Source organism: Oncorhynchus tshawytscha, linkage group LG08 (assembly GCF_018296145.1).
Source record: "Oncorhynchus tshawytscha isolate Ot180627B linkage group LG08, Otsh_v2.0, whole genome shotgun sequence".
NCBI lineage: Eukaryota > Metazoa > Chordata > Actinopteri > Salmoniformes > Salmonidae > Oncorhynchus > Oncorhynchus tshawytscha.
In genome coordinates, this window is record NC_056436.1 from 74967180 (window position 1) to 74995083 (window position 27904).

General features: G+C 44.1%; 1 protein-coding gene across 1 annotated transcript; it reads right to left on the reverse strand.

The window, feature by feature from the left end:
- Window positions 1-181: 181 nt before the first annotated feature.
- Window positions 182-27904, reverse strand: lonrf1 (LON peptidase N-terminal domain and ring finger 1). Its single transcript, XM_024407614.2, has 11 exons — window positions 26990-27904; window positions 19023-19141; window positions 15199-15321; window positions 14193-14526; window positions 13999-14074; window positions 13781-13895; window positions 6439-6560; window positions 5404-5562; window positions 5023-5185; window positions 1744-1893; window positions 182-1564 (listed from the first exon to the last, which is right to left on the reverse strand). The coding sequence occupies exons 1-11, from the start codon at window positions 27285-27287 to the stop codon at window positions 1415-1417; spliced, it is 1809 nt and encodes a 602-aa protein (XP_024263382.1). The 5' UTR covers window positions 27288-27904; the 3' UTR covers window positions 182-1414.

Genomic DNA, 27904 nt, shown 5'->3' on the forward strand with positions numbered 1-27904 from the left:
TCTCTTATTTAACACCTGGGGTTGCATCCCAAATAGCACCCTATTACCTGTATAGTGCGCTACTTTTCACCAGAGTCCTATAGAGGCCCTGGTCAAATGTAGTGCACTATGAAGGGAATAAGGTGCACATTTGGGATGTGGCCTGTTCAATACATCTTCATCAACACTACAGAGACAGAAGTCAGCCAATAGCAGCTTTTAATTCACATTACGATTTTCACCCAGGCCTTTGTCTGTTTCGATGTTTCATAATAGATCATTATTGCAATAGCACACTAATATTACATCCTATTCAATATTGGTAACGATGCTTCATTGCAGGAAATATATAGTAACGGAAATAGCAATTATACTATAGTGCTAGTAATAAAATAAAGAATTGATGATCCTAATTTAGTGGCCGATTGTTAGATACCAAATGGCTGCTCATTGTGTTTGTCACAATATGGGAGCTTGCCAAGGTTTTAAAGAACCCCCCAAAAAAAAAAAGACAACATGATTATTCTAAACTATCCATAACATTAACCCAAACTCTTTAATAGCATACTGTGCATTATCCAGGAAATCAGGTTGTTTTCAGCTCTGTAAGACTGAGCGATATCCCGCTATCATCTCATCTCTCCTTTAATAGCATTTCATCAAGCACTTTAGAGCCATAGGAGTCAGACTAATCAGATCATCTGATTATGACATGGATGATTACATCATGAGTGCAGGTCAGTTGCCATGACGAAAGGCAGTGTTCTTTATGCTTGGCTGATAGGGGAAACAGGAGTGAGAACAGGGACACCTATTGGTTGTCTGAGACATTAACACCAGGTTTACATCCTTTGGCATGAATAAGAACAGATTGAGTTGAACCCTCTACTGCAGGGGGTCAAACAAATTTTGCCCTGGGGGCTGCATTTGGTTTTCAACGAGTTCCGGGGAGCTGCAATGAATATTGATTATTTCCTCACCGTTAAAATTTGCAAGAGAAAGTCCTCTATCCATCGTTTTGGGAATTTACGATACTCCCTGACTGTCTAGCTTTAATTTTGGCAATTATTAGCGAGCTGGACAGTCAAGACATAGTATATGGACAGTCAAAACATAGTATATAGTCATTTGAAAGTATATTGAGTTAGTTTTCTCCAAAAAACAAAAACTCCTCTCTTTCACCAGCAATTCAATATGGTATTTATGTAAGTGATAAAACAATCTCTTTCTGCTTGTGTGTATGTGTGTAATATATTAGTGTGTGTGTGTGTGTGTGTGTAATATATTAGTGGATGTGTGTTTGTGTGTATTTCTGTATTGTGTATGGTTCATATTATCCGGTCTGTAGAGATTCTCCTCTGTGTAGGGTACTGGATTGGCATCAGAAACCAAGTATCACTGTATCCCTCTATCTCCTTCATACTCCTCCTCTTCTCTAGCTCTGGGAGAAGTACTCCAGAACGATGCGCAGGTGTCCCAGGCGATCTTTGAGGGAGGGCAGAGAAAGCACAGTGGTCTGGTAGGCAGGGTCCAGCTGGAGAACTGACAACAACCACCAACACCAAGCTGGACCGTTATTGGAGGCCTGAGGGAGAGAGACAGGGAGAGAAGGGACATTGAGAGACAGAGAGAGACAGGGAGAAAATGAGAGACAGAGAAAACCGGGAGAGAGAGAGACAGGGAGAGATGATATTAGACACTAGATAAGTACTGGTCTGGGAGTGTTAGGTGATAGGCACGGTCTGTCTGTAAGTGTGTGTGTACCTGTATGTTGTCGTCCTTGTCAGGCATGGTTCCATACTGTCTGCTGATCTGTTCTCTGAGGCGTGTGTTGAGGCGTGTGTACCAGTCCTGGGCCTGCTCATACACACTGTCATGGAGGCTCTGCAACAGCTCCAACTCTGACCCCTCAGCCTAGGAACATAGGAGGATATTCTCTATGAAAAATACACACAGTACAACTGATTCTGTTCACACCTTTAAATAAAGAAACAAACTGTCTTTTGTCTTTTATTTGATTCATCTCTCTCACACATGGACCTGCCTATCACCTACCCCTTCCAGACCAGAACTCACTTATTGTCTAATGTTTAGTCATATATTCTCTCTCTCTGTCACATGGACCTTGTCTATCACCTACCCCTTCCAGACCAGAACTCCTCTAATGTCTAATGTTTAGTCATATATTCTCTCTCTCTGTCACATGGACCTGCCTATCACCTACCCCTTCCAGACCAGAACTCACTTATTGTCTAATGTTTAGTCATATATTCTCTCTCTCTGTCACATGGACCTGCCTATCACCTACCCCTTCCAGACCAGAACTCCTCTAATGTCTAATGTTTAGTCATATATTCTCTCTCTCTGTCACATGGACCTGCCTATCACCTACCCCTTCCAGACCAGAACTCATCTATTGTCTAATGTTTAGTCATATATTCTCTCTCTCTGTCACATGGACCTTGTCTATCACCTACCCCTTCCAGACCAGAACTCACTTATTGTCTAATGTTTAGTCATATATTCTCTCTCTCTGTCACATGGACCTGCCTATCACCTACCCCTTCCAGACCAGAACTCATCTAATGTCTAATGTTTAGTCATATATTCTCTCTCTCTGTCACATGGACCTGCCTATCATCTACCCCTTCCAGACCAGAACTCATCTAATGTCTAATGTTTAGTCATATATTCTCTCTCTCTGTCACATGGACCTGCCTATCACCTACCCCTTCCAGACCAGAACTCACTTATTGTCTAATGTTTAGTCATATATTCTCTCTCTCTGTCACATGGACCTGCCTATCATCTACCCCTTCCAGACCAGAACTCACTTATTGTCTAATGTTTAGTCATATATTCTCTCTCTCTGTCACATGGACCTTGTCTATCACCTACCCCTTCCAGACCAGAACTCCTCTAATGTCTAATGTTTAGTCATATATTCTCTCTCTCTGTCACATGGACCTTGTCTATCACCTACACCTTCCAGACCAGAACTCATCTAATGTCTAATGTTTAGTCATATATTCTCTCTCTCTGTCACATGGACCTGCCTATCACCTACCCCTTCCAGACCAGAACTCATCTAATGTCTAATGTTTAGTCATATATTCTCTCTCTCTGTCACATGGACCTGCCTATCACCTACCCCTTCCAGACCAGAACTCATCTAATGTCTAATGTTTAGTCATATATTCTCTCTCTCTGTCACATGGACCTGCCTATCACCTACCCCTTCCAGACCAGAACTCATCTAATGTCTAATGTTTAGTCATATATTCTCTCTCTCTGTCACATGGACCTGCCTATCACCTACCCCTTCCAGACCAGAACTCACTTATTGTCTAATGTTTAGTCATATATTCTCTCTCTCTGTCACATGGACCTTTCTATCACCTACACCTTCCAGACCAGAACTCACTTATTGTCTAATGTTTAGTCATATATTCTCTCTCTGTCACATGGACCTTGTCTATCACCTACCCCTTCCAGACCAGAACTCATCTAATGTCTAATGTTTAGTCATATATTCTCTCTCTCTGTCACATGGACCTGCCTATCACCTACCCCTTCCAGACCAGAACTCACTTATTGTCTAATGTTTAGTCATATATTCTCTCTCTCTGTCACATGGACCTTGTCTATCACCTACACCTTCCAGACCAGAACTCACTTATTGTCTAATGTTTAGTCATATATTCTCTCTCTCTGTCACATGGACCTTGTCTATCACCTACACCTTCCAGACCAGAACTCACTTATTGTCTAATGTTTAGTCATATATTCTCTCTCTCTGTCACATGGACCTGTCTATCACCTACCCCTTCCAGACCAGAACTCATCTATTGTCTAATGTTTAGTCATATATTCTCTCTCTCTGTCACATGGACCTTGTCTATCACCTACACCTTCCAGACCAGAACTCACTTATTGTCTAATGTTTACATATATTCTCTCTCTCTGTCACATGGACCTGCCTATCACCTACCCCTTCCAGACCAGAACTCATCTATTGTCTAATGTTTAGTCATATATTCTCTCTCTCTGTCACATGGACCTTGTTTATCACCTACCCCTTCCAGACCAGAACTCCTCTAATGTCTAATGTTTAGTCATATATTCTCTCTCTCTGTCACATGGACCTGCCTATCACCTACCCCTTCCAGACCAGAACTCATCTAATGTCTAATGTTTAGTCATATATTCTCTCTCTCTGTCACATGGACCTGCCTATCACCTACCCCTTCCAGACCAGAACTCACTTATTGTCTAATGTTTAGTCATATATTCTCTCTCTCTGTCACATGGACCTGCCTATCACCTACCCCTTCCAGACCAGAACTCACTTATTGTCTAATGTTTAGTCATATATTCTCTCTCTCTGTCACATGGACCTTGTCTATCACCTACACCTTCCAGACCAGAACTCATCTAATGTCTAATGTTTAGTCATATATTCTCTCTCTCTGTCACATGGACCTGCCTATCACCTACCCCTTCCAGACCAGAACTCATCTATTGTCTAATGTTTAGTCATATATTCTCTCTCTCTGTCACATGGACCTGCCTATCACCTACCCCTTCCAGACCAGAACTCATCTATTGTCTAATGTTTAGTCATATATTCTCTCTCTCTGTCACATGGACCTTGTCTATCACTAACCCCTTCCAGACCAGAACTCATCTAATGTCTAATGTTTAGTCATATATTCTCTCTCTCTGTCACATGGACCTTGTCTATCACTAACCCTTCCAGACCAGAACTCATCTAATGTCTAATATTCCCTCTCTCTCTCCCTCCGCTCCCTACCCGATCCCTCCCTCCCATGCCCTCCTGAGATATACCCACTAGGGTGCTGAACATTGCCTTTACAAAGTGTTGCTTGGAAACAGCAAAGTACCAGTGGAACACTCACTGAAGAACTAGCTAATAAAATACATTTGTAAACTTCCTCAAGAGTGGTCAGTTGAACCAAAACTCTGCCTTTACAGGGGTCATCCAGGGCCAGGAGTAGGTTAGAACAACCTGTGGTAACTTACCTTGTGGTCCTCCATGTATTCTATATCAGCAGTGTGGTATCCATCTCTCTGTCCTCTCTTTAGGACCCTGAAGCGACTTCCACCCACACAGTCCACATAGGAGCGACCATCAGGCAACACCTCTAGGCTATGGATCTCCAGCATACAGCCGTAGTCTGCAAATCTGGAGGACACACACACACAGAATCAGACACACACAGAGTCAGACACACACAGAGTTGTTGGAACCAGCTAAAAGGTTCATGTGAAAGACAATCAGATCCCCACCACAGTGTGACTCAGAACAGTGTGACTCAGAACAGTGTGTAAAAAGGGAAACGAGTCAGACACACGGTTCATTTTCATACCAGTATTTTCAGATTGTATACATTCACCACCCACCCTTTTCCATGTTCGTAGCTGCACATGCCAAACTTCCTGGTGCCCGTCTCCATGCATCGTCTCATCATGAGGCGATAACGAGGCTCGAAGATGTGGAGAGGACAGGGCACACCAGGGTACGCCACCGCACACACAAAGATAGGGATGTCCTTAGTTAGACTGTTGGATGGAGGGAGATAGACAGAGAAACAGAGAGGATGCAAAGAGACAGAGAGGCAGAGAATGCAGAGACAGACAAAGAGGATCCAGAGAGAGAGAGAGAGAGGATGCAGAGAGAGAGAGACAGAGACAGACAGAGAGAGAGAGAGAGAGAGGATGCAGAGAGACAGAATGCAGAGACAGACAGAGAGAGAGAGACAGAGAGGATGCAGAGAGAGTGAGAGACAGAGAGAGAGAAAGAAAGAGAGCGGATGCAGAGAGAGAGAGAAAGAGAGAGAGCGGATGCAGAGACAGAGAGGATGCAGAGAGAGAGAGAGAGAGAAAGAGGGAGAGCGGATGCAGAGACAGAGAGGATGCAGAGAGAGTGAGAGACAGAGGGACAGAGAGAGACAGAGAGGATGCAGAGAGAGAGAGAGAAAGAGGGAGAGCGGATGCAGAGACAGAGAGGATGCAGAGAGAGTGAGAGACAGAGGGACAGAGAGAGACAGAGAGGATGCAGAGAGACAGAGAGATTTCACTTTTTTTTATTTCACTTTTGTTTATGATCTACTTCACTTGCTTTGGCAATGTTAGCATATGTTTCCCATGCCAATAGAGCCCTTAAATTGAAATTGAATTGAGAGAGAGAAATATATCAGGGTAACAGTAGGGTTAAGAAGGAGGTGTGTATTTTGAAAAAAACAAAAGTCCATGTCTCTTTTCTGTGTCGCTGTTCTCCGGTTAAACCAGACTGAACGCTGCACCCACAAAGGGGAAACATAGAGAAATCAGTTTGAGTGCCAGGCTAAAGTTCTGTGAGACTCTAGAACAAACCGGGAGGATTCGACATCGACCCCCGTTTACCCCTGGTTACAGTGCGTCAGCGACAGGACTCACTTGGAGAGTTCGGCCATCTCAGTCTCGTGGACCTGCTTCCTCTCAGCCAGCTGCAGGGGGAAGAGGCGGGACATGATCTCCTGCAGCAGCACTGTGGGGTTGTACTTCCTGTTCTTAAAGTACTACACAAGGAAACAAAAAGTGATTCAGCATTAAATGGGAATAAATGTAACAAATAAGTTTACCCCAGTTAAAGTGGAGCGGTAGGGTAGCCTAGTGGTTAGAGCACTGGACTAGTTACCGAAAGGTTGCAAGTTCAAATCCCCAAGGTACAAAATCTGTCATTCTGCCCCTGAACAGGCAGTTAACCCACTGTTCCTAGGCCGTCATTGAAAATAATAATTTGTTCTTAACTGACTTGCCTAGTAAAATATATATATTTTTTAAAGTGATCCCTCTTGGGTTATAAACATGGTAGCAACATAAAAAACAGCACAAAGCAGACCTTCCATTGTAACTATATATAATGTGTTCCTGATTGAGCCCATAGACTATGTACATAGACAAAGTCCCTAGTTATGTAGAACATACAATGCTGTCATGACTCTTTTATTTGGAATTTTGGATGAAAAGCATGCCCAAATTAAACTGCCTTCTACTCGGGTCCAGAAGATAGGATATGCACGTAATTAGTAGATTTGGATAGAAAACACTCTAAAGTTTCCAAAACTGTTAAAATAATGTCTGGGAGTATAACAGAACTGATTTGGCAGGCGAAAACCTGAGAAAAATCCATTCGGGATGTAGGATTGTTTTTTAAAAGTTTTCTAATCAATGCCATTACAGTATCCATTGACTTAGGACTCAAATTTCAGTTCCTATGCCTTCCACTAGATGTCAACAGTCTTTAGAAATTGTTTCAGGTTTGTATTCTGAAAAATGAGGGAGTAAGAGCAGTCTGAATGAGTGGACCCTGCCGTATAACAGCTTTTTCATTAGCGTGACCAGAGAGAGTGCCTTTCTTGTTTACCTTTTATATTGACGATATTATTGTCAGGTTGAAATATTATAGATAATTTAGGCTAAAAACAACCTGAGGATTGAATATAAACATCGTTTGACATGTTTCTATGAACTTTACAGATACAATTTGGATTTTTTTGTCTGCCTGTTTTGACTTTGTTTGAGCTTGTGGATTACTGAAGAAAACGCGAACAAAATGGGGGTTTTCGGATACAAAGAGACTTTATCGAACAAAAGGAACATTTATTGAATAAATGAATGTCTTCTGAGTGCAAACATATGAAGATCATCAAAGGTAAGGGATTATTTTATCTCTATTTCTGACTTGTGTAACTCTTCTACTTGGCTGGTTACTGTTTGTAATGATTTGTCTGCTGGGCTATGTTCTCAAATAATTGTAAGATACGCTTTCGCCGTAAAGGATTTTTGAAATCTGACACCGTGGTTGGATTCACAAGAAGTTCATCTTTAAACCTATGTTTAATAGTTGTATCTTTTCTGAATTTTTGTAATGAGTATTTCTGTATTTGAATTTGGCGCTCTGCAATCTCACTGGATGTTGGCCAGGTGGGACATACCCTAGAGAGGTTAAATATGAAACTATTTTTAGGAATGGATGAGGAATGGATGAGACTGAGGCTGGAATTCCTTTAACCATAAAGTGGTATATTTACTGAGTAGTCTGTGCTGCATAACAAAGGAAACAAATAACATGTATCCGATCAAATTCATCATCACAAAGATCAAATCATAACAATCATTCATGATTAACATAATTAGGGAATTCAACAATCCAGTTCATTAAGAAGTCAATAGTAATCATCAGTGAGTCATTTAGGCTCGTAACTATTTATCATAAATCATGAAAGTATACAAACAGTGAATGGTTATTCAATCTATAATCCTCATTAGTTTGATATCATAGTCGATCAGTTAGCAAACAATGACGTTTCTCATTTCACCCTTTCAATTGTCTTCATGTGTACATGTAATTCATTTCATTACATATTAACCATATCGATTGCATAATTGGCCTATGAGGATCCGTAGGGCCATGATCATTGACCATTCACATTACACAATATGTTTGAAGCGTGCGCTCCAAGCCGCGCTCTGCGGTAATAACTATAAACAATAACTTATGGCCCACTCTCCCGATCGCAACAGATATTTCAGATGAAAGGTAACAGAGTCGGTGGACTTCCGTGGATTCATGGACGCACAGAACTTCTGGATCAGACAGAGTAAAGGAAGAGAAAGCAGCGAGATCAGGCGATGGCTATTTCCTCCTTTAATGGGGATGAGATCTGTTGGTCATTGCCACCTGACCTAATTAAAACGCCCATGGTCCAGCTAAGTAAGTGGCCATGAGTTAAAGGATTATTCCACCAATTCCATGGGCCTTTTCTACAGCCACCCTGGAAATGTGTTAAATTCCACACTCCTCAAAGAGGCTCATTGCTCCCCATCCTCTGTCATCTCAGGGAGAGGAATTAGTCGAGCAACTGGCCGGATATATGTCCGGTTCTTTACCTGGATCTCCACTGATCTAACGCAACCATCGGTCCCAGGCATGGTCTTAGTGATACGTCCCACCAGCCAGGGGGCTTGAGGCAGCTGAGGGTCCACCATCATTACTACTTGGCCAGTTTCCAGTCTGGCCATTTCTCTCCACCATTTCCCTCTGTGCTGTAGGCTTGGTAGGTAATCCCGAATGAATCGGGCCCAGTAATGGTCAGCCAAGAGGTTGGTAGCAGCATACATGGCTTGAGGAAGTGACGCATCTCGTCGTCCCATCAAGAGCATATTCGGTGCAACCGGATCAGGGTCAGCGATGTCTGCAGAGAGATATCCCAAGGGTTTGGAGTTCAATATCCCTTCCACCTCTATCAGGACAGTCCGCAAGACAGTTTCAGTAATAGTTTGGTCCCCCAGGACATCTTGTAAGGCCGTCTTTACAGATTTGATCTCTCGCTCCCATGTTCCTCCAAAATGAGGAGCTCCTGGAGGGTTAAATTTGAACAAGATTTGTTGGTCCATCAGCTGATCCTGGAGGCTGGGTTCCATGGCTTGGAAGGCGTCCTCCAACCTGGCTTCTCCTGCCTTGAAGTTTGTGCCTCTGTCAGCCAGGATCTCGTAGGGTTTCCCCCGTCGGGAGATAAACCGCCGTAGGGCCATGAGGAAGGCTTCAGTATCCAAACTCTCCAGTAGGTCCAGGTGGACACATCTAGTTGTCAAACACTTGAATAGAATGCCCCAGCGCTTTTCCACTCGACGACCTAGCTTGATCGTCAAGGGGCCAAAGCAATCTACTCCGGTTGACCAGAAAGGTGGTTTGAGGAGGCGCAAGCGAGCAGGGGGTAAATCTGCCATTTTGGGCACAGTGGCTCCGGCCCGCCATCTCTGACATTCTACGCAGGCGTATTGGTGCTTACGAATGGCTCCTCATCCTCCAAGTATCCAGTACTTCCGCCTCATCTCCCCATAGACCCTCTCTGGCCCTGGGTGGAGAAGCCTCTCATCATAACTCTTGATGAGGAGCCTGGTAAGTGGGTGTCTGGAGTCAAGGATAATTGGGTAGATAGTGCCGGGGTCCAAAACTTCTGCTTGGCGCAGCCTCCCTCCGACTCTGAACACTCCAAGGATTTGATCATATTCTGGGGTGTGAGAGATAACAGCTTTCCTTAGCAACTTCCCTCCCGGCTGTCAGAGCTTTTAGCTCCTCCTGCTTGTGTATGATGGAAGAGTAGTGTCTCTGCCATGAGCGAGGTCACCCCATCTGAGATCTGGTTTGTGGCGGCGATCTGATCCGGCAGTGTTTGGGATTGTGCTAGGTCAGGGAGATGCTGTAGCATTGGGCGGACTTCCTTAACTCATGAGCTTCAGTTGGTTGCGGAGGGGCCACACGCCTGGGGGCTGTCGGCCACTCGTTCTCTGGTTGGGACAAGAATGGTGGTCCCAAGCTCCAGTGATGGGGTTGAGCAAGTTCCTGAAGGCTTTTACTACGAGTAACGTCATCAGCAGGATTGTCTATGCTATCAACATACCTCCAGTCCTGGACTTCTGTTAGGTCTTGGATTTTCGCAATGCGAGTTCCGACAAACACCTTATACCTGCAGGACTCCGACTTGAGCCAGGTCAATACAGTGGTCGAATCACTCCAGTAGATGACCCTTTGGATTGGCAAGGTGAGCTCGGCTCACAAGGTAGAGGCCAACTGGGCTCCGGAAAGGCCTGCACTGAGTTCCAGCCTGACAACTGTATTGACAACTGCTTCTTGGGTGCGACCCTGGACCTGGTCATGACAAAGGAGACATGGGTGTGGCCTGCCTTATCCTCCATGCTTAGATAGGAAACCACCCCATAAGTGCTCTCCGAAGCATCACAGAACACATGCAGTTCCAGGCATGATCCCAGTTGGTCAGCACAGGGTGGTACATAACATCTTGGCATTTGGACTACAGATAGCTCCGATAACTCTGTTTCCCAACAGATCCATCGTTCCACTAGATCAGCCGGGTAGATCGGTTCATCCCAGTCCCTCTTGGTCTGCCACAGGTCCTGGACTAAGACTTTGGCCCGGGTTGTGTATGGCAGGATATACCCAGGGGGATCGTATTGACTGGCTAGGGTCCGATAAATGTGTGCAGAGTGGGGGTTTCGGTATAGAGGGCTGAGCGGTACTTGTACCCAAGGGTATCCGGTATGCAACTCCATCTCAGTCCTAGAGTGGGCTCTTGTGGGTTAGCGCTAGACTGCGATAGCCATAGTTCACTGCTACTGGACCTGGCTTGTGGCGGGAGGTGCTGGATAACCTCCGCTCTGTTACTAGCCCACTGTCGGACCTCAAATCCCCCTTTTGACAGGAGATTCCGTACTTTATCAAGGAGTGCTTTCGCTTCAGCCGTGGATGGGATGCTCTGTAAGCAGTTATCCACATAGAAGGCATTTTCCACTGAATCCCATACCTCTGGGTCACTGTCTGGGTGCTCCCTTGCGTGTCTCAGCAGAGTGTATATGGCACAGCAAGGACTGCAGGTGGTGCCAAATGGGAGTACTTGCCATTCATATACGCTCTGCAGAGACAAGCACGGGAGCACCCAGACAGTGACCCAGAGGTATGGGATTCAGTGGAAAATGCCTTCTATGTGATCAAAGATAAAAGGGAAGACAGATCCCGCTCACCACCACGTGGTACACCGGAGGTATCTATTCTAATAGAAACTCCAAGACAGAAGAAGCCTACAACTAAGAAGGACATGGTGACCTCTGGTGGACAACCAGAGACTTACATCAAACCACTTCCCATAGAACCATCGAGTTCAACAGAGAGATGACAAAGACATCTATGCGTAAATACAAACATTGCATTTCTTTTCTGAATGAGCGTTCGTTCATGTGCAAAGTATTCATATTCCGGTGAGCGTAGCTTCCAAATGTATGTACGATAAGTTGACCCTCTTTGTTGTCCCTCTCCTTACCTACCCCTCACTTTCCATTGCGTAACCAAACAGTCAGGCTTTTGTTACTCCACTACGGACCTGCTTTCATTGTATTATGTATGTAATCAATAACCTATACTGTGTGTGTTTACATATTCTGTGTGAAGATTTAGTTAGTAAATAAATAATTAAGCCAATTTGTGTAACGCTGATTCATCACTTAGGTTAGGGTTCGTGCAGATATCCAATAATTATGCGATGTTAACTGTTATTGATGTAAGAGATATTTATGAATCTTTAGAGTTTAAGTCAGGAGATAGAAACTCGGGTAAACAACTTTTCCCGTGGCGCCCCAAATTCCTAATGAGTTAAATGTTACATGATGAATTTAATTGAGTAATAATTAAACATAGTAGCTAATTATTCAATAAATAGCAGTCATCACATTAATGACAGTCACATCACAAGAGTGGCTTGCAAAATTATTCAGACCCCATAAATTGATTTCATTGTAATTTTTTGTCAACAATCTACACAAAATACTCTGTAATGTCAAAGTGGAAGAACAATTATATGTTTTCTACAGATTAATCGAACTGAAATAACTCAAATATTCTATTCAGCTCCCTGAATCAATACATGTTTGAAACACCTTTGGCATTAATTACAGCTGTGAGTCTTCTTGGTTAATTCTATAAGATCTTTGCACACCTGAATTGTGCAATATTTAAGAATGATTCTTTAAAAAATTCTTCAAGCTGTGTCAAGATGTTGGGGATCATGGCTAGACAGCAATTTTCAAGTCTTGCCATAGATTTTCAAGCAGATTTAAGTCAAAACTGTAACTTGGCCATTCAGGAACATTCACTGTCTTCTTGGTAAGCAACTCCAGTGTAGATTTGGCCTTGTGTTTTAGGTTATTGTCCTGCTGAAAGATGAATTCCTCTCCCAGTCTCTGGTGTAAAGCAGACTGAAGCAGGTTTTCCTCTAGGATTTTGCCTGTGCTTAGCTCCATCCATCCGGTTTCTTTTTATCCTGAAAAACTCCCAAGTATTTGCCGATGTCAAGCATACCCATATCATGATGCAGCCACCACCATGCTTGAAAATAAGGAGGCAGTTCCTCAGTGATGTGTTGTGTTTTCCCCAAACAGAAGGCTTTGCATTTAGGCCAAAAAGTGTATTTCTTTGTTGTTTTTTTGCAGTATTACTTTGGTGCCCTATTGCATACATATTTTTATTCTGTGTATTTGTATTCTTTTCACTCTGTCATTAAGGTCATTATTGTGGAGTCACTACAATGTTATTGATCCATCCTCAGTTTTATCCTATCACATCCATTGAACTCTGTAGCTGTTTTAAAATCACCAATGGCCTAATGGTAACATCCCTGAGCAGTTTCATTCCTGTCCTGCAGCTCAGTTCAGAAGGACGACTGTATCTTTGAGGTGTCTGGGTGGTTTAATACATCATCCACAGCATAATTATTAACTTGACCATGTCTGATTTATTCTTACCCATCTACCAATCACTGCCCTTCTTTATGAGGCTTTCGAAAAGCTCCCTGGTCATTGTAGTTTAATCTGTGTGAGGGACCTTACAGGGGGACCTTACAGAGGGACCTTACAGAATCAATTTAGGATAAACAAAGGGGCGGAATACTTACAGTATGCAACGACTATATTTTAGTTATTAATTTTTTATTTATAAAAAAATACAAAAAATCTTCCACATTATTTTGTGTAGATTGCTGACAAAAAAACACACCATTGAATCCATTCTAATCCCACTTTGCAACACAATAAAATGTGAATCCTTTTGTAACACAATGAAATGTGAATAATTTTGCACGGCATTGTAGTTACGTAGACTACTTATGTAGACACAAGTTACATAGACCACTGTTACCTAGACCACAGTTAGGTAGGCCGTAGTTACCTCCTGTAGTGGCTGTTTGCAGAGGGGGCAGCGGAGGTTGTGGTCGAGGCTTCTCTCGAGGCAGGTCCTACAGAAGGTGTGTCCACAGGGAGTGGTCACTGGCTCATAGAACAGCCTGTAGAGGTACAGCACTAAGATCAGAGTACAGCACAAGTTTCTCAACAATAACACAGTACCACAATACTCCACAGGATGTACCATCTATGGAAACTACTAACCTGATACAGAGGGGACATTCAAAGTCAGACACAGTGAGGACACTCAGAGAGTCTCTTCTGTCCAGACTGCAGCCTCCTAAGGGAGACAACATAGAACCATTATCAACCATCAACATGTATCTATTCTCTCTTCCAGTGTGTGTGTGTGTGTGTCTGTGTGTGTGTGTGTATGCGTGTGTGTGTGTTCTATGTACCCCTGCTGTGCCTCTCCTCCTTCCTCATCATCATCTCCTCATCATCCTCGGCTGTAGGGAGGAAGGACACGGCCTGACAGAGACTGAGACAGCACTCAGTACTGGTCCCATGTTTCACCTTTGACCCGTTCTCAGAGTCTCCTCTCCTGTCCCCGTCGACCCCCTCCTCCTGAGGGAATCGGAGGCTTTCGGCGTGGCTGTGTGTGTGGCTTTGTGTGGGTCCAGTGGGGAAGAGGCTTGTGATGGGGGGGCAGGAGTCTCTGAGGTACTCCGACACCACCTGGAGGATCTGGGGCACCTCCTCTGGAACTGACATGCCTTCCGCCTCCAGGATCTGACCAGGGGAAACAGACACACAAATCAATCAATAAATCCATCCATTATAATGGACCTTTACATTTTCAAATAACTGCCCTTTTTCTGGCCCACAAATGGCTTTTGACAAACAAATCAGTCTGGGAAAAATGTGCTGCCCTCCGCTGAATTTTAAAATCCCAAAGTGGCCCTAGAGCTGAAATGATTGCCCACCCCTGCTGTACTTAGTATACAGTACGTGTTTAGGTTGTCTAACATTGTTCCAAAGCATTCCATTCTTTTTTTAAATTCTAGAAGCAGCAAATACCACCCATTTCTAGAACCTGACCCCATACAGTCATTCAGCCAGGCAGTCACTGACACACTGAGCTAGTGAGATTGAATGAGCCAATCTGTAGTAAAGAGTCAGTAAATGAGCCAGTCAGTAAATGAGCCAATCAGTAAATGAGCCAGTCAATGGTAAACAGTCAGTAAATGAGCCAGTCAGTAAATGAGCCAATCAGTAAATGAGCCAGTCAATGGTAAACAGTCAGTAAATGAGCCAGTCTGTAGTAAACAGTCAGTAAATGAACCAGTCGGTAGTAAACAGTCAGTAAATTAGTCCGTCGGTAGTAAACAGTCAGTAAATGAGCCAGTCAGTAAATGAGCCAGTCAGTAAATGAGCCAGTCAGTGTTGACTATAGCTACTGACCTTTTTAATCTGGCTCTTGGCAGGAGTGAAGTCGGCCTGTAGTTTGAGACAGCGGTGAAACTGGATCAGGGCTTCAGACTGACGACCCATCTCCAGTAACACATTACCTTTACGAAAGAAACCCTGGGGAGAACAAACAAGATAATGGATAATGGATGAGAGAGAGAGAGAGATAGATCGATAGATAGAAGGAGAGCGAGATATAGAGAGGAATGGAAAATGGGAGAGAGAGAGAGGTAGAGAGAGAGGAACTGTGTGATCCTATGTGTGCTCGGGTTTTGTTTGCAGAACTCCCTAAGCTCTCTCTGGCACAGAGGGATGAAATGGTTGTCCCATGAACTGGCAAAGGCATAACCTAGATGTATAACCTAGAGGAATAATTGGACTGGACTTCTTTTGCGTGTTGCGTGAATGCGTGGGGGTAGGAGAGTTGCCGATGAGCTGCCATCGGGTGGCTCTGACTCTCCTGCCCAAAAACGGGGACTTGTGTGAACTTAAGAAATCAAATCTCAAATCAAATCAAATTTTATTTGTCACATACACATGGTTAGCAGATGTTAATGCGAGTGTAGCGAAATGCTTGTGCTTCTAGTTCCGACAATGCAGTAATAACCAACAAGTAATCTAACTAACAATTCCAAAACTACTGTCTTATACACAGTGTAAGGGGATAAAGAATATGTACATAAGGATATATGAATGAGTGATGGTACAGAGCAGCATAGGCAAGATACAGTAGATGGTATCGAGTACAGTATATACATATGAGATGAGTATGTAAACAAAGTGGCATAGTTAAAGTGGCTAGTGATACATGTATTACATAAGGATACAGTCAATATAGAGTACAGTATATACGTATGCATATGAGATGAATAATGTAGGGTAAGTAACATTATATAAGGTAGCATTGTTTAAAGTGGCTAGTGATATATTTACATCATTTCCCATCAATTCCCATTATTAAAGTGGCTGGAGTTGAGTCAGTGTCAGTGTGTTGGCAGCAGCCACTCAATATTAGTGGTGGCTGTTTAACAGTCTGATGGCCTTGAGATAGAAGCTGGTTTTCAGTCTCTCGGTCCCAGCTTTGATGCACCTGTACTGACCTCGCCTTCTGGATGATAGCGGGGTGAACAGGCAGTGGCTCGGGTGGTTGATGTCCTTGATGATCTTTATGGCCTTCCTGTAACATCGGGTGGTGTAGGTGTCCTGGAGGGCAGGTAGTTTGCCCCCGGTGATGCGTTGTGCAGACCTCACTACCCTCTGGAGAGCCTTACGGTTGAGGGCGGAGCAGTTGCCATACCAGGCGGTGATACAGCCCGCCAGGATGCTCTCGATTGTGCATCTGTAGAAGTTTGTGAGTGCTTTTGGTGACAAGCCGAATTTCTTCAGCCTCCTGAGGTTGAAGAGGCGCTGCTGCGCCTTCTTCACGATGCTGTCTGTGTGAGTGGACCAATTCAGTTTGTCTGTGATGTGTATGCCGAGGAACTTAAAACTTGCTACCCTCTCCACTACTGTTCCATCGATGTGGATAGTGGGGTGTTCCCTCTGCTGTTTCCTGAAGTCCACAATCATCTCCTTAGTTTTGTTGAACTGGAGGCCTGTGGCATTGCTCTGTGCGAACTTCAATATAGTTGCTGAGGTCCTCGCTAACAGACTGAAGTTCCATCTGGACTCTCTAGTACACAAGGACCAGACATATTGTGTACCGGGACGCTCAATCACGGACAACTTGTTCTTATTAATCAGGGACATGTTGGACTTGTCGAGAGTTTCTATTGTGAACTTTGGACTGTTCTCTCTAAAGAAAGCTTTTGATAGAGTGGGCCATGAGTATCTGTTCAAAGTGATGTCTTTGTTTGGGTTTGAGGAAAGGTTTTTGGCTTGTGTGAAGATGTTGTATGCTGGGGCGTCATGTATTGTCAAGGTGGGAGGGGGGCTCAGTAGGACAGTCTGGGTGAGACGGGGCATTAGACAAGGATGCCCTCTATCGGGGGAGTTATATACACTAGCCTGTGACTCTTTCTGTGCCTCATACGCAGGAGACTGCAGGGAGTGTGCGAGACAGGCATGGGTGTGTTGACAGGCATTGCAGTGTCGGAAAATACAGATGACATTTCTGTGATGGTCAGGGATGGGCAAGATATGCAGGCACTAGAGACGAGTCTGAAGGTGTACGAGGGAGCTTCGTCAACTAAGGTGAGCTGGGGCAAGAGCAATGCTCTGTTATATGGGGCAAGAGCAACGCTCTGTTATATGGGGAATGGAGGGATAGGGCCCCCCCACTGCTTCTATGGGGTTTACAGTAGAGTTGTGAAGGGCTTAAAATGTTGGGGGTGTACCTGGGCTTGGAGAGGTGGGTCAGGAAGAACTGGGAGGGGCTTTCACAGGTAGTGGTGTCAAGACTGGCCAGGTGGTGGTTCCTGTCCCAAGTGTCATATAGAGGAAGGGTGCTGATAATCACCAACCTGCTGGCATCTTTCCTGTGGCATAAACTGTCTGTCCTCAACCCCCCGCTGGTCTGCACCCCAAACTGGTGGATTTCTTCTGGTCGTGTCATCACTGGCTGAGGGCAGCAGTGTTGTACATGTCCGTCCAAGAAAGAGGACAGGGCCTGGTCGAACTGGAGAGCAGGGTGGCTGCATTCCGACTAAAGGCGGCGTAGAGACTACTGTACCATACTGATGTCGGCTGGAGGGAACCAACACGTGTGCTGCTGAGGGGAGCTGGTGGATTAGGGTTGGACCGGTAGCTGTTCCTCATGAGGCTGGAGGCTGAGGAGAGCTGGTGGATTAGGGTTGGACCGGTAGCTGTTCCTCATGAGGCTGGAGGCTGAGCACAGCAGGTCTCTCTGATTTTTACTCTGCAGTGCTGAGGGCCTGGCAGCTGCTATGGCCCACATTAGAAGGGGGTGTGGAGCCTGGGCTGTGGGAGAAGCTTATCTTCCACAATCCAGCCATCCTTTTGAGATTGGTTCAGTCGGCCACCCTGCAGAAGCGACTGATGGCAACGTGATTACTAAGGCTGGGAGACCGGCGGCTATGTGGGGAGGAGAGGTGGAAAACCATGGAAGTCCTGGCACAACAAACAGGACTAACATCTCTTAGGCTGCTGGAGAGATTCCTGGAGGAGGTCCAGGAGACACTGACTGAGTCGGTAACAGGGGTTTTAGAGCGGGCAAAGGGGGAGGGGTGACCAATGTTTCCGCCACTGCAGGTCACGGCAGAGACTGGGGACTGGCAAGGGGGTATTGAGGACTTATTAGACTTTAACACTCCTGGCCTGGGGGAGTTTGAGGGGGTGGGATATGAAGCATGTTAGAATGTCTGTGTGAGAGGTTGGGGTGGAGTTTACTGTTGGGATGTTTATAATGGGGTACAGGTATTCAAATAAGGAAAAGGCCAAATGTGTGTTGTTGAATTTTCAGTTTGCTCAGGCAAAGTTGGCTATTTGGCTAACAAGGAGGAACAGGGTCAAAGGTGGGGGGATAACAGACCCTTTTCTATTGGCATGGTCTCTGCGTGCCTTAAGATGGAATTTGAGTTCTTATAAAATGATTAAAAAGTGTGGAGATATTTAAGGAGATATGGTGTGTCGAGGAGGCCGTCTCTGTGGCTGAGGAAGATGGGTTGGATATATGGTTGCAGAAGTGGTGAGGTTTTGGTTATTGTGATGTGTGATGTTGTTTTGTATCGTGTGTTAGAGGGCAAGATAAGTATGCAGCACAGGGGATATTTGTTTTTGAAAAGGGGGTGTGGGGGTGGTGAGGTCTCTCCCTCTCTCTCCCCCTCCTTCTCTCCAGTTGTTTGGGGCGTGTTTCTTACCTCTGTCCACTTGGGGCGAACGCAGCAAAGGTCTTCAAGGTCCCTCAGGGCATCAGAGAACAGTCCCAGTCCCATACTGGCCTCCGCTCTCCACACCTTCAGACTCACATCACCAGGGGCTGGGGGAGGGAGCATAGTGCATAACAGTGATCATTATCAGCGATAGCTTCCCAGTCAGAATTGGGTTAGTTCGATTTGCCCTATCAGGAATATTTAGACAATCTCCCAAAAACCTGAAGTTACAATATGAGCTACAAGTTGCACAATCATCTGACCTCACACCCTCACCTTCCCTCCTCCCCCAATACCAGGGTTCTTTGGGTGTAGCATGCTACCTGCTAGCTTTACAGCAAAGCCTGCAGAGTATTAATATAATGTGTGTATCAAAACAATGGAGTGAAACCCAACCTGTTATGCATAGTCCTGTGTGGTGCATAGAAACTGTTATTTATGCAACATGTTTGATGCACTGACACCCTCAGTATGACAACACAGTCAGAAAAGCAGTTAGCAAACTACTGGTGGGTAGAGGAGAAACATCCAGTCAGAATCATCAGACTTTCTCTTGTAGGAAGTTGTTTCATTCTCTGTGTAATGACAGATCATTAGTATGGAGGTTAGGCATTCATTATGAAAGTTAACTCCCACACATATAAACACAATTACCTCTGCACATATAAACACAATTACCTCTGCATGTTTATTGTATGTTGTTAGACATCACCTCAAATCTAATATCTAATCTCAGCACCCAGAAACAAATCAGCTACTGGGTAAGGCTGTCATGACAGTCATGACTCAAACAGAGAGAAAATCAGCTACTGGGTAAGGCTGTCATGACAGTCACGACTCAAACAGAGAGACAATCAGCTACTGGGTAAGGCTGTCATGACAGTCACGACTCAAACAGAGACAATCAGCTACTGGGTAAGGCTGTCACAAGAGTCACGACTCAAACAGAGAGAAAATCAGCTACTGGGTAAGGCTGTCATGACAGTCACGACTCAAACAGAGAGACAATCAGCTACTGGGTAAGGCTGTCATGACAGTCACGACCTAAAAAGAGAGAAAATCAGCTACTGGGTAAGGCTGTCACAAGAGTCACGACTTAAACAGAGAGAAAATCAGCTACTGGGTAAGGCTGTCATGACAGTCATGACTTAAACAGAGAGACAATCAGCTACTGGGTAAGGCTGTCATGACAGTCACGACCTAAAAAGAGAGAAAATCAGCTACTGGGTAAGGCTGTCATGACAGTCATGACTTAAACAGAGAGAAAATCAGCTACTGGGTAAGGCTGTCATGACAGTCACGACCTAAAAAGAGAGAAAATCAGCTACTGGGTAAGGCTGTCATGACAGTCATGACTTAAACAGAGAGAAAATCAGCTACTGGAAAATCAGCTAAGGCTGTCATGACAGTCACTGACCTAAAAAGAGAGAAAATCAGCTACTGGGTAAGGCTGTCATGACAGTCATGACTTAAACAGAGAGAACATCAGCTACTGGGTAAGGCTGTCATGACAGTCACAACCTAAAAAGAGAGAAAATCAGCTACTGGGTAAGGCTGTCATGACAGTCATGACTTAAACAGAGAGAACATCAGCTACTGGGTAAGGCTGTCATGACAGTCATGACTTAAACAGAGAGAACATCAGCTACTGGGTAAGGCTGTCATGACATCAGCTAATCAGCTACTGGGTAAGGCTGTCATGACAGTCATGACTTAAACAGAGAGAAAATCAGCTACTGGGTAAGGCTGTCATGACAGTCACGACCTAAAAAGAGAGAAAATCAGCTACTGGGTAAGGCTGTCATGACAGTCATGACTTAAACAGAGAGAACATCAGCAGTGACAAAAATACAAGACAAGGAAACTGAATATCACCTTACACTCCTCAGCTCAACAACTCAAAAGTAACCCAGATCACTTCCCTAAACACTGCTGTGCTTCTCTGGGGGAGTGGAACTATGTGTGAGGACTACTAGCATTACTGACCATCCATAGCAAAGAGTAACAGTAAGGAAGAGTCAATAACACTACAATACTTATAACACAGACAGACTAAGTGTACCCCATTTACAACAGATTACAGTGTTATACAAGGCTGGCTGTGTGGGTCCAGGGGGGGGAGAAAGAGAAAACTATTAAAGACTACCAGAACCCACTAGATTCTCCAATTACATTGAATGAACTACAGGACAAAATAGAAACTCTCTAATCCAAAAAGGCCTGCTGTGTTGATGGTATCCTATATGAAATATACAGACCACAAATTCAAATTGGCTATACTAAAACTCTTTAACATCATCCTCAGCTCTGGCATATTCCTCAATATTTGGAACCAAGGACTGATCACTCCATTCCACAAAATTGGTGACAAATTGGGCCCCAATAACTTCCGTGGGATATGCGTCAATAGCAATCTTGGGAAAATCCACTGCATTATCATTAACAGCAGACTTGTACATTTCCTCAGTGAAATCAATGTTCTGAGCAAATGTTAAATTGGCTTTTTACTAAATTACCATACAACAGACCACGTATTCACCCTGCACACCCAAATTGACAAACAAACAAACCTAAACAAAGACAAAGTCTTTATTGATTTCAAAAAAGCTTTTGACTCAATTTGGCATGAGGGTCTGCTTTACAAATTGATGGAAAGCGGTGTTGGGGGATAAACATATGCCATTATAAAATCCATGTACACAAACAACAAGAGTGCAGTTAAAATGGGAAAAAAAAAAAAAATCTTTCCACAGGGCCGTTGGGTGATACAGGGATGCAGCTTGAGCAATACCCGTTTTTTGTGTTTTTTTTGTTGAATTTTACCCCTTTTTCGTGGTATCCAATTGTTAGTAGCTACTATCTTGTCTCATCGCTACAACTCCTGTACGCGCTCGGGAGAGACAAAGGTTGAAAGTAATGCGTCCTCCGATACGCAACCCAACCAAGCCGCACTGCTTCTTAACACAGCGCACATCCAACCCGGAAGCCAGCCGCACCAATGTGTCAGAGGAAACACTGTGCACCTGGCAACCTTGGATAGTGCGCACTGCGCCCGGCCCGCCACAGGGGTCGCTGGTGTGCGATGAGACAAGGATATCCCTACCGGCCAAACCCTCCCTAACCCGGATGACGCTAGGCCAATTGTGCGTTGCCCCACGGACCACCCGGTCGCGGCCGGTTACGACAGAGCCTGGGCGTGAACCCAGAGTCTCTGGAGGCACAGCTGGCGCTGCAGTACAGCACCCTTAAAATACCCGCTTTTACATAATACAGAACCAGTCAAAAGTTTGGACACACCTACTCATTCTCAGGTTTTTCTTAATGTTCACTATTTTCTACATTGTAGCAGAACAGTGAAGACATCAAAACTATGAAATAACACATATGGAATCATGTAGTAACCAAAAAAGTGTTAAACAAATCAAAATACATTTCACATTTTTAATTCTTCAAAGTAGCCGCCCTTTGCCTTGATGACACCTTTGCACACTCTTGGCATTCTCTCAACCAGCTTCATGAAGAATGCTTTTCCAACAGTCTTGAAGGAGTTCCCACATATGCTGAGCACTTGTTGGCTGCTTTTCCTTCACTCTGTGATCCAACTCATCCCAAACCATCTCAATTTGGTTGAGGTCGGGTGATTGTGGAGGCCAGGTCATCTGCTGCAGCAATCCATCACTCTCCTCCTTGGTCTAATAGCTCTTACACAGCCTGGAGGTGTGTTGGGTCATTGTCCTGCTGAAAAACAAATTATAGTCCCACTAAGCCCAAACCAGATGGGATGCCGTATCGCTGCAGAATGCTGTTGTAGCCATGCTGGTTAAGTGTGCCTTGAATTCTAAATAAATCACTGACAGTGTCACCAGCAAAGCACCCCCGCACCATCACACCTCCGGCTCCACGCTTCACAGTGGGAACCACACATGCAGAGATCATCCGTTCATCCGTTCACCTACTCTGCATCTCACAAAGACATGGCGGTTAGAACCAAAAATCTCAAATTTGGACTTATCAGAACAAAGGACAGATTTCCACTGGTCTAATGTCTATTGTTCATATTTCTAGGCACAAGCAAGTCACTTCTTATTATTATTGGTGTCCTCTAGAAGTGGTTTCTTTGCAGCAACTCAACCATGAAGGCCTGATTCACGCAGTCTCCTCTAAACAGTTGCTGTCGAGATGTGTCTGTTACTTGAACTCTGAGGTACAGTTAACTCCAATGAATGTATCCTCTTCAGCAGAGGTCACTCTGGGCCATCCTTTCCAGTGGCGGTCCTCATGAGAGCCAGTTTCATCATAGCGCTTGATGGTTTTTGCGACTGCACACCTTAAGATTTCTTGAAATGTTCCGCATTGACTGAACTTTATGTCTTAAAGTAATGATGGACTGTCGTTTCCCTTTCCTTATTTGAGCTGTTGCAATAATATGGACTTGGTCTTTTACCAAATAGGGCGATCTTCTGTAAACCACCCCTACCTTGTCACAACACAACTGATTGGCTCAAATGCATTAAGAAGGAAAGAAATTCCACAAATTAACTTTTACCAAGGCACACCTGTTCATTGAAATGCATTCCAGGTGACAACCTTATGAAGCATTTTGACAGAATGCCAAGAGTGTGCAGAGCTGTCATCAAGGCAAAGGGTGGCTACTTTAAAGAATCTTAAATATTTAACACCTTTTTGGTTACTACATGATTCCATGTGTTATTTCACGCAATGTAGAATATAGTAAAAATAAAGAAAAGCCCTAGAATGAGTATGTGTCTAAACTTTGGACTGGTACTGTATATCAACATATTGGAGAGTGCTCAAGAACAGTCTGCAGCACCCGGCCTCAGCCTACTAGAATCTGAAGTCCAATGTCTACTGTTTGCTGATGATCTGGTGTTTCTGTCCCCAACCAAGGAGGGCCAACAGCAGCACCTAGATCTTCTGCACAGATTCTGTTAAACCTGGGCCCTGACAGTAAATCTCAGTAAGACAAAAATAATGGTGTTCCAAAAAAGGTTCAGTTGCCAGGACCACAAATACAAATTCCATCTCGACACCGGTGCCCTAAAGCACACAAAACACTTGGCCTAAACACCAGCACCACAGGTAACTTCCACAAAGTTGTGAACGATCTGAGAGACAAGGCAAGAAGGCCCTTCTATGCCATCAAAAGGAACAGAAAATTTGACATTCCAATGCGGATCTGGCTAAAAATAGTTGAATCTGTTATAGAACCCATTGCCCTTTATTTTATTTTTTTGTGTGGTCTGGCATCTGCTCACCAACCAAGAATTCACAAAATGGGAAAAACACCAAATTTGTGACTGCATGCAGAATTCTGCAAAAATATCCCCTGTGTACAACATAAAACACCAAATAATGCATGTAGAGCAGAACTATGCTGATACACGCTAATTATCAAAATCCAGAAAAGAGTTGTTAAATTCTACAACCACCTAAAAGGAAGCGATTCCCAAACCTTCCATAACAAAGCAATCACATACAGAGAGATGATCCTGGAGAAGAGTCCCCTAAGCAAGCTGGTACTGGGGCTCTGTTCACAAACACAAACAGACCCCACAGAGCCTCAGGACTTCAACACTATTAGACCCAACCAAAATATGATAACTATTTGACAAAATGGAAAGAATCCACAAAAAAATGAAAAAATTAGAATGCTAGCTAATAAAGTACACAGTGGCAGAATACCTGACCAATGTGACAGACCCAACATTAAGAAAATCCTTGACATTGTACAGACTCACTGAGCATGACCTTGCTATTGAAAGAGGCCACTGATGAAGGCCTGAGGCTGAAACATATTTGTTTTGTTTGATAAACTCCCATATCTGCAGTGGTGAAAAAAGTACCCAATTGTCAAACTCCTGAAGGTACCACGTTCATCTGTACAAACAATAGTACACAAGTATAAACACAATGGGACCACGCAGCCGTCATACCGCTCAGGAAGGAGACGTGTTCTGTCTCCTAGAGATTAATGTACTTTGGAGCGAAAAGTGCAAATCAATCCCAGAACAACAGCAAAGGACCTTGTAAAGATGCTGGAGGAAACAGGTACAAAAGTATCTATATCCACAGTAAAATGAGTACTATATCGACATAACCTGAAAGGCCGCTCAGCAAAGAAGAAGCCACTGCTCCAAAACTGCCATAAAAAAGCCAGACTACGGTTTGCAACTGCTCATGGGGACAAAGATCATGCTTTTTGGAGAAATGTCCTCTGGTCTGATGAAACAAAAATAGAACTGTTTGGCCATAATGACCATTGTTAGGTTTGGAGGAAAAGGGGGCGGCTTGCAAGCTGAAGAACACCATCCCAACCGTGAAGCACGGGGGTGGCAGCATAATATTGTGGGGGTGCTTTTCTGCATGAGGGACTGGTGCACTTCACAAAATAGATGGCATCATGAGGAAGGACAATTATGTGGATATATTGAAGCAACATCAAGACATCAGTTAAAGTTAAAGTTTGGTCGCAAATGGGTCTTCCAAATGGACAATGACCCCAAGCATACTTCCAAAGTTGTGGCAAAATGACTTAAGGACAACAAAGTCAAGGTATTGGAGTGGCCACCACAAAGCCCTGACCTCAATCCCACAGAACATTTGTGAGCAGAACTGAAAAAGCATGTGCGAGCAAGGACGGGGCGGCAGGGTAGCCTAGTGGTTAGAGCGTTAGACTAGTAACCGGAAGGTTGCAAGTTCAAACCCCCGAGCTGACAAGGTACGAATCTGTCATTCTGCCCCTGAACAGGCAGTTAACCCACTGTTCCTAGGCCGTCATTGAAAATAAGAATTTGTTCTTAACTGACTTGCCTTGTTAAATAAAGGTTAAATTTAAATAAAGGAGGCCTACAAACCTGACTCAGCTCTGCCAGCTCTGTCAGGAGGAATGGGCCAAAATTCACCCAACTTATTGTGGGAAGCTTGTGGAAGGCTACCTGAAACGTTTGACCAAACTAAACAATTTAAAGGCAATGCTACCAAACCCTCAATTAGTATATGTAAACTTCTGACCCACTGGGAATGTGATGAAATAAATAAAAGCTTAAATAAATAATTCTGCCTACTATTATTCTTTCACATTCTTAAAATAAAGTGGTGATCCTAACTGATCTAAAACAGGGAATTTTTACAAGGATTAAATGTCAGGAATTGTGAAAAACTGGGTTTAAATGCATTTGGCTAAGGTGTTGTAAACTTCAAACTCCAACTGTATAAGCCATGCACAAACACATTATATGTTGCCTATGAACATGTGTAGAATAGATGGGAGGCAAAGTACATGGGCCAAAATAATTAGAACTGCATTTTATCACAGGCTTATAAAGAGAACTGAATTAACAGAATATAACTGCATTCAATAAAGCCGATTCTTACAACTGTGATATCTGGTTAGAGTTTTATAAATGTGGTTATACATGTTAGACCACTGTGACTGCCTCCCAACACGTGACTCTTATCTGACCAGGCTACTGGCTACAACAGGAGTGCATGCCAGGTCACTATACCAATACATACAGTATTTTATTTAACCTGTATTTAACCAGGAAAAGCCCGTTGAGGTTAGAAGCCTCTTTTGCGAGGGGAGCCTGATTCTGTAGGCTATTTTGCACTGAAGACAAATAAAGACAATTAAAGCAATTTCATCTGAGTACATTAATATATCGGAATGAACTTCAGGTGTGTGTGTGTTTTTATTAGTCAGCATGATCATTTTACATCCTACGTCTTGGCTGGAGTTTCTTTGGGCAAACATCTGTGTGACGTAAATGTACGTAATCAGGGTGGTGTGGGGCTTTTATAAGTGGCTGGATTCCACTTTACACAACGTATACACATTTCATCGTAGGCCTGTACTGCAGCCTCGTCGAGGGTTGCGTAAGGAAATGTCATCCCCAAACATACTCAAGTTCACATATTATTTTTTAGAAACCTACCTAGTCGTATCCCTTCATCCGCGATGCGTAAAGCTTCTGTGAACTCGCTGGTTTTGAGTTTCTCCAGAATCTGGCATTTCATCCTCGTTTCTTCTGGGCAGCACTTCTCAATGACACTGAATATCAGGATGGTGTTCTTGATATTTTTGGCGTCTCTCTGTTTAAATCTTTCCTTGCAGGCTGGGCACCTGGATGGCAAGTAGTTCCCCAGGCAGCTCCGGCAGAACGAGTGACCACAGGACATGGTGGCCGGTTCACACATGAGGAACAGGCAGATTGGGCACTCAAGTAGATCCATGGTGGCACCGTGGCGGGGTTGTGTCACCCCAGCTGGTCCGTGCCTTTCTCTCTCAGGTTATACGATTATCGACGCGGACGCTTCCCAGTCAGTCACATGCGACATGGTTTCAGTGGGTTAAGTAACGTGCGCTGCTTATGGTTAAGTAACGTGATCTTCTTATTAGTCCCAATCTATCCTTCCTGTCTTTCTAATCACCATCTAAACAACGACAGACACCCCTCTCCGATTCACATGAACTGACTCCTGGCCTCTTTCTGATCCTGTAAACAAAGGCTCTCTGACCCCAAGATTCAACCATAAAGCCCTTATAGTGTAATTCCAGCAGACAAAACCCTTCCGATTCATTCACAAGCGTTTTCCATCGTCAAACATAAAGTAATGTCTTCCCTTTCCTGGAAACATGATGAATATAAAGTCCGATCGCTTCTAGTCTGGTTGTCTTCAACTCTGAACTCCAACACCAATTTTGGGTCAGAATTTTAACAACGATTCCTCGAATGTTTCGGCCTCGGGCTCTACTGTAAAAACACAGCTGAGAGATGTCAGTTTATCACCCTGTTACGCATTGTACTGATGAAGCTCGACAAAGCCCAAGCCATACAGTGTAACACCAT

What these genes read in the sequence shown, in the direction of transcription:
- lonrf1 (XM_024407614.2), bottom strand. Translation starts at nt 27,287, where the DNA reads ATGGATCTACTTGAGTGCCCAATCTGCCTGTTCCTCATGTGTGAACCG. An exon ending in CCAAGAGCCAGATTAAAAAG is followed by an intron (nt 14,527 to 15,198) that starts GTCAGTAGCTAT and finishes TCCCCTGGTCAG; the next exon opens with ATCCTGGAGGCGGAAGGCAT. An exon ending in AATACATGGAGGACCACAAG is followed by an intron (nt 1,894 to 5,022) that starts GTAAGTTACCAC and finishes CTATGTTCCTAG; the next exon opens with GCTGAGGGGTCAGAGTTGGA.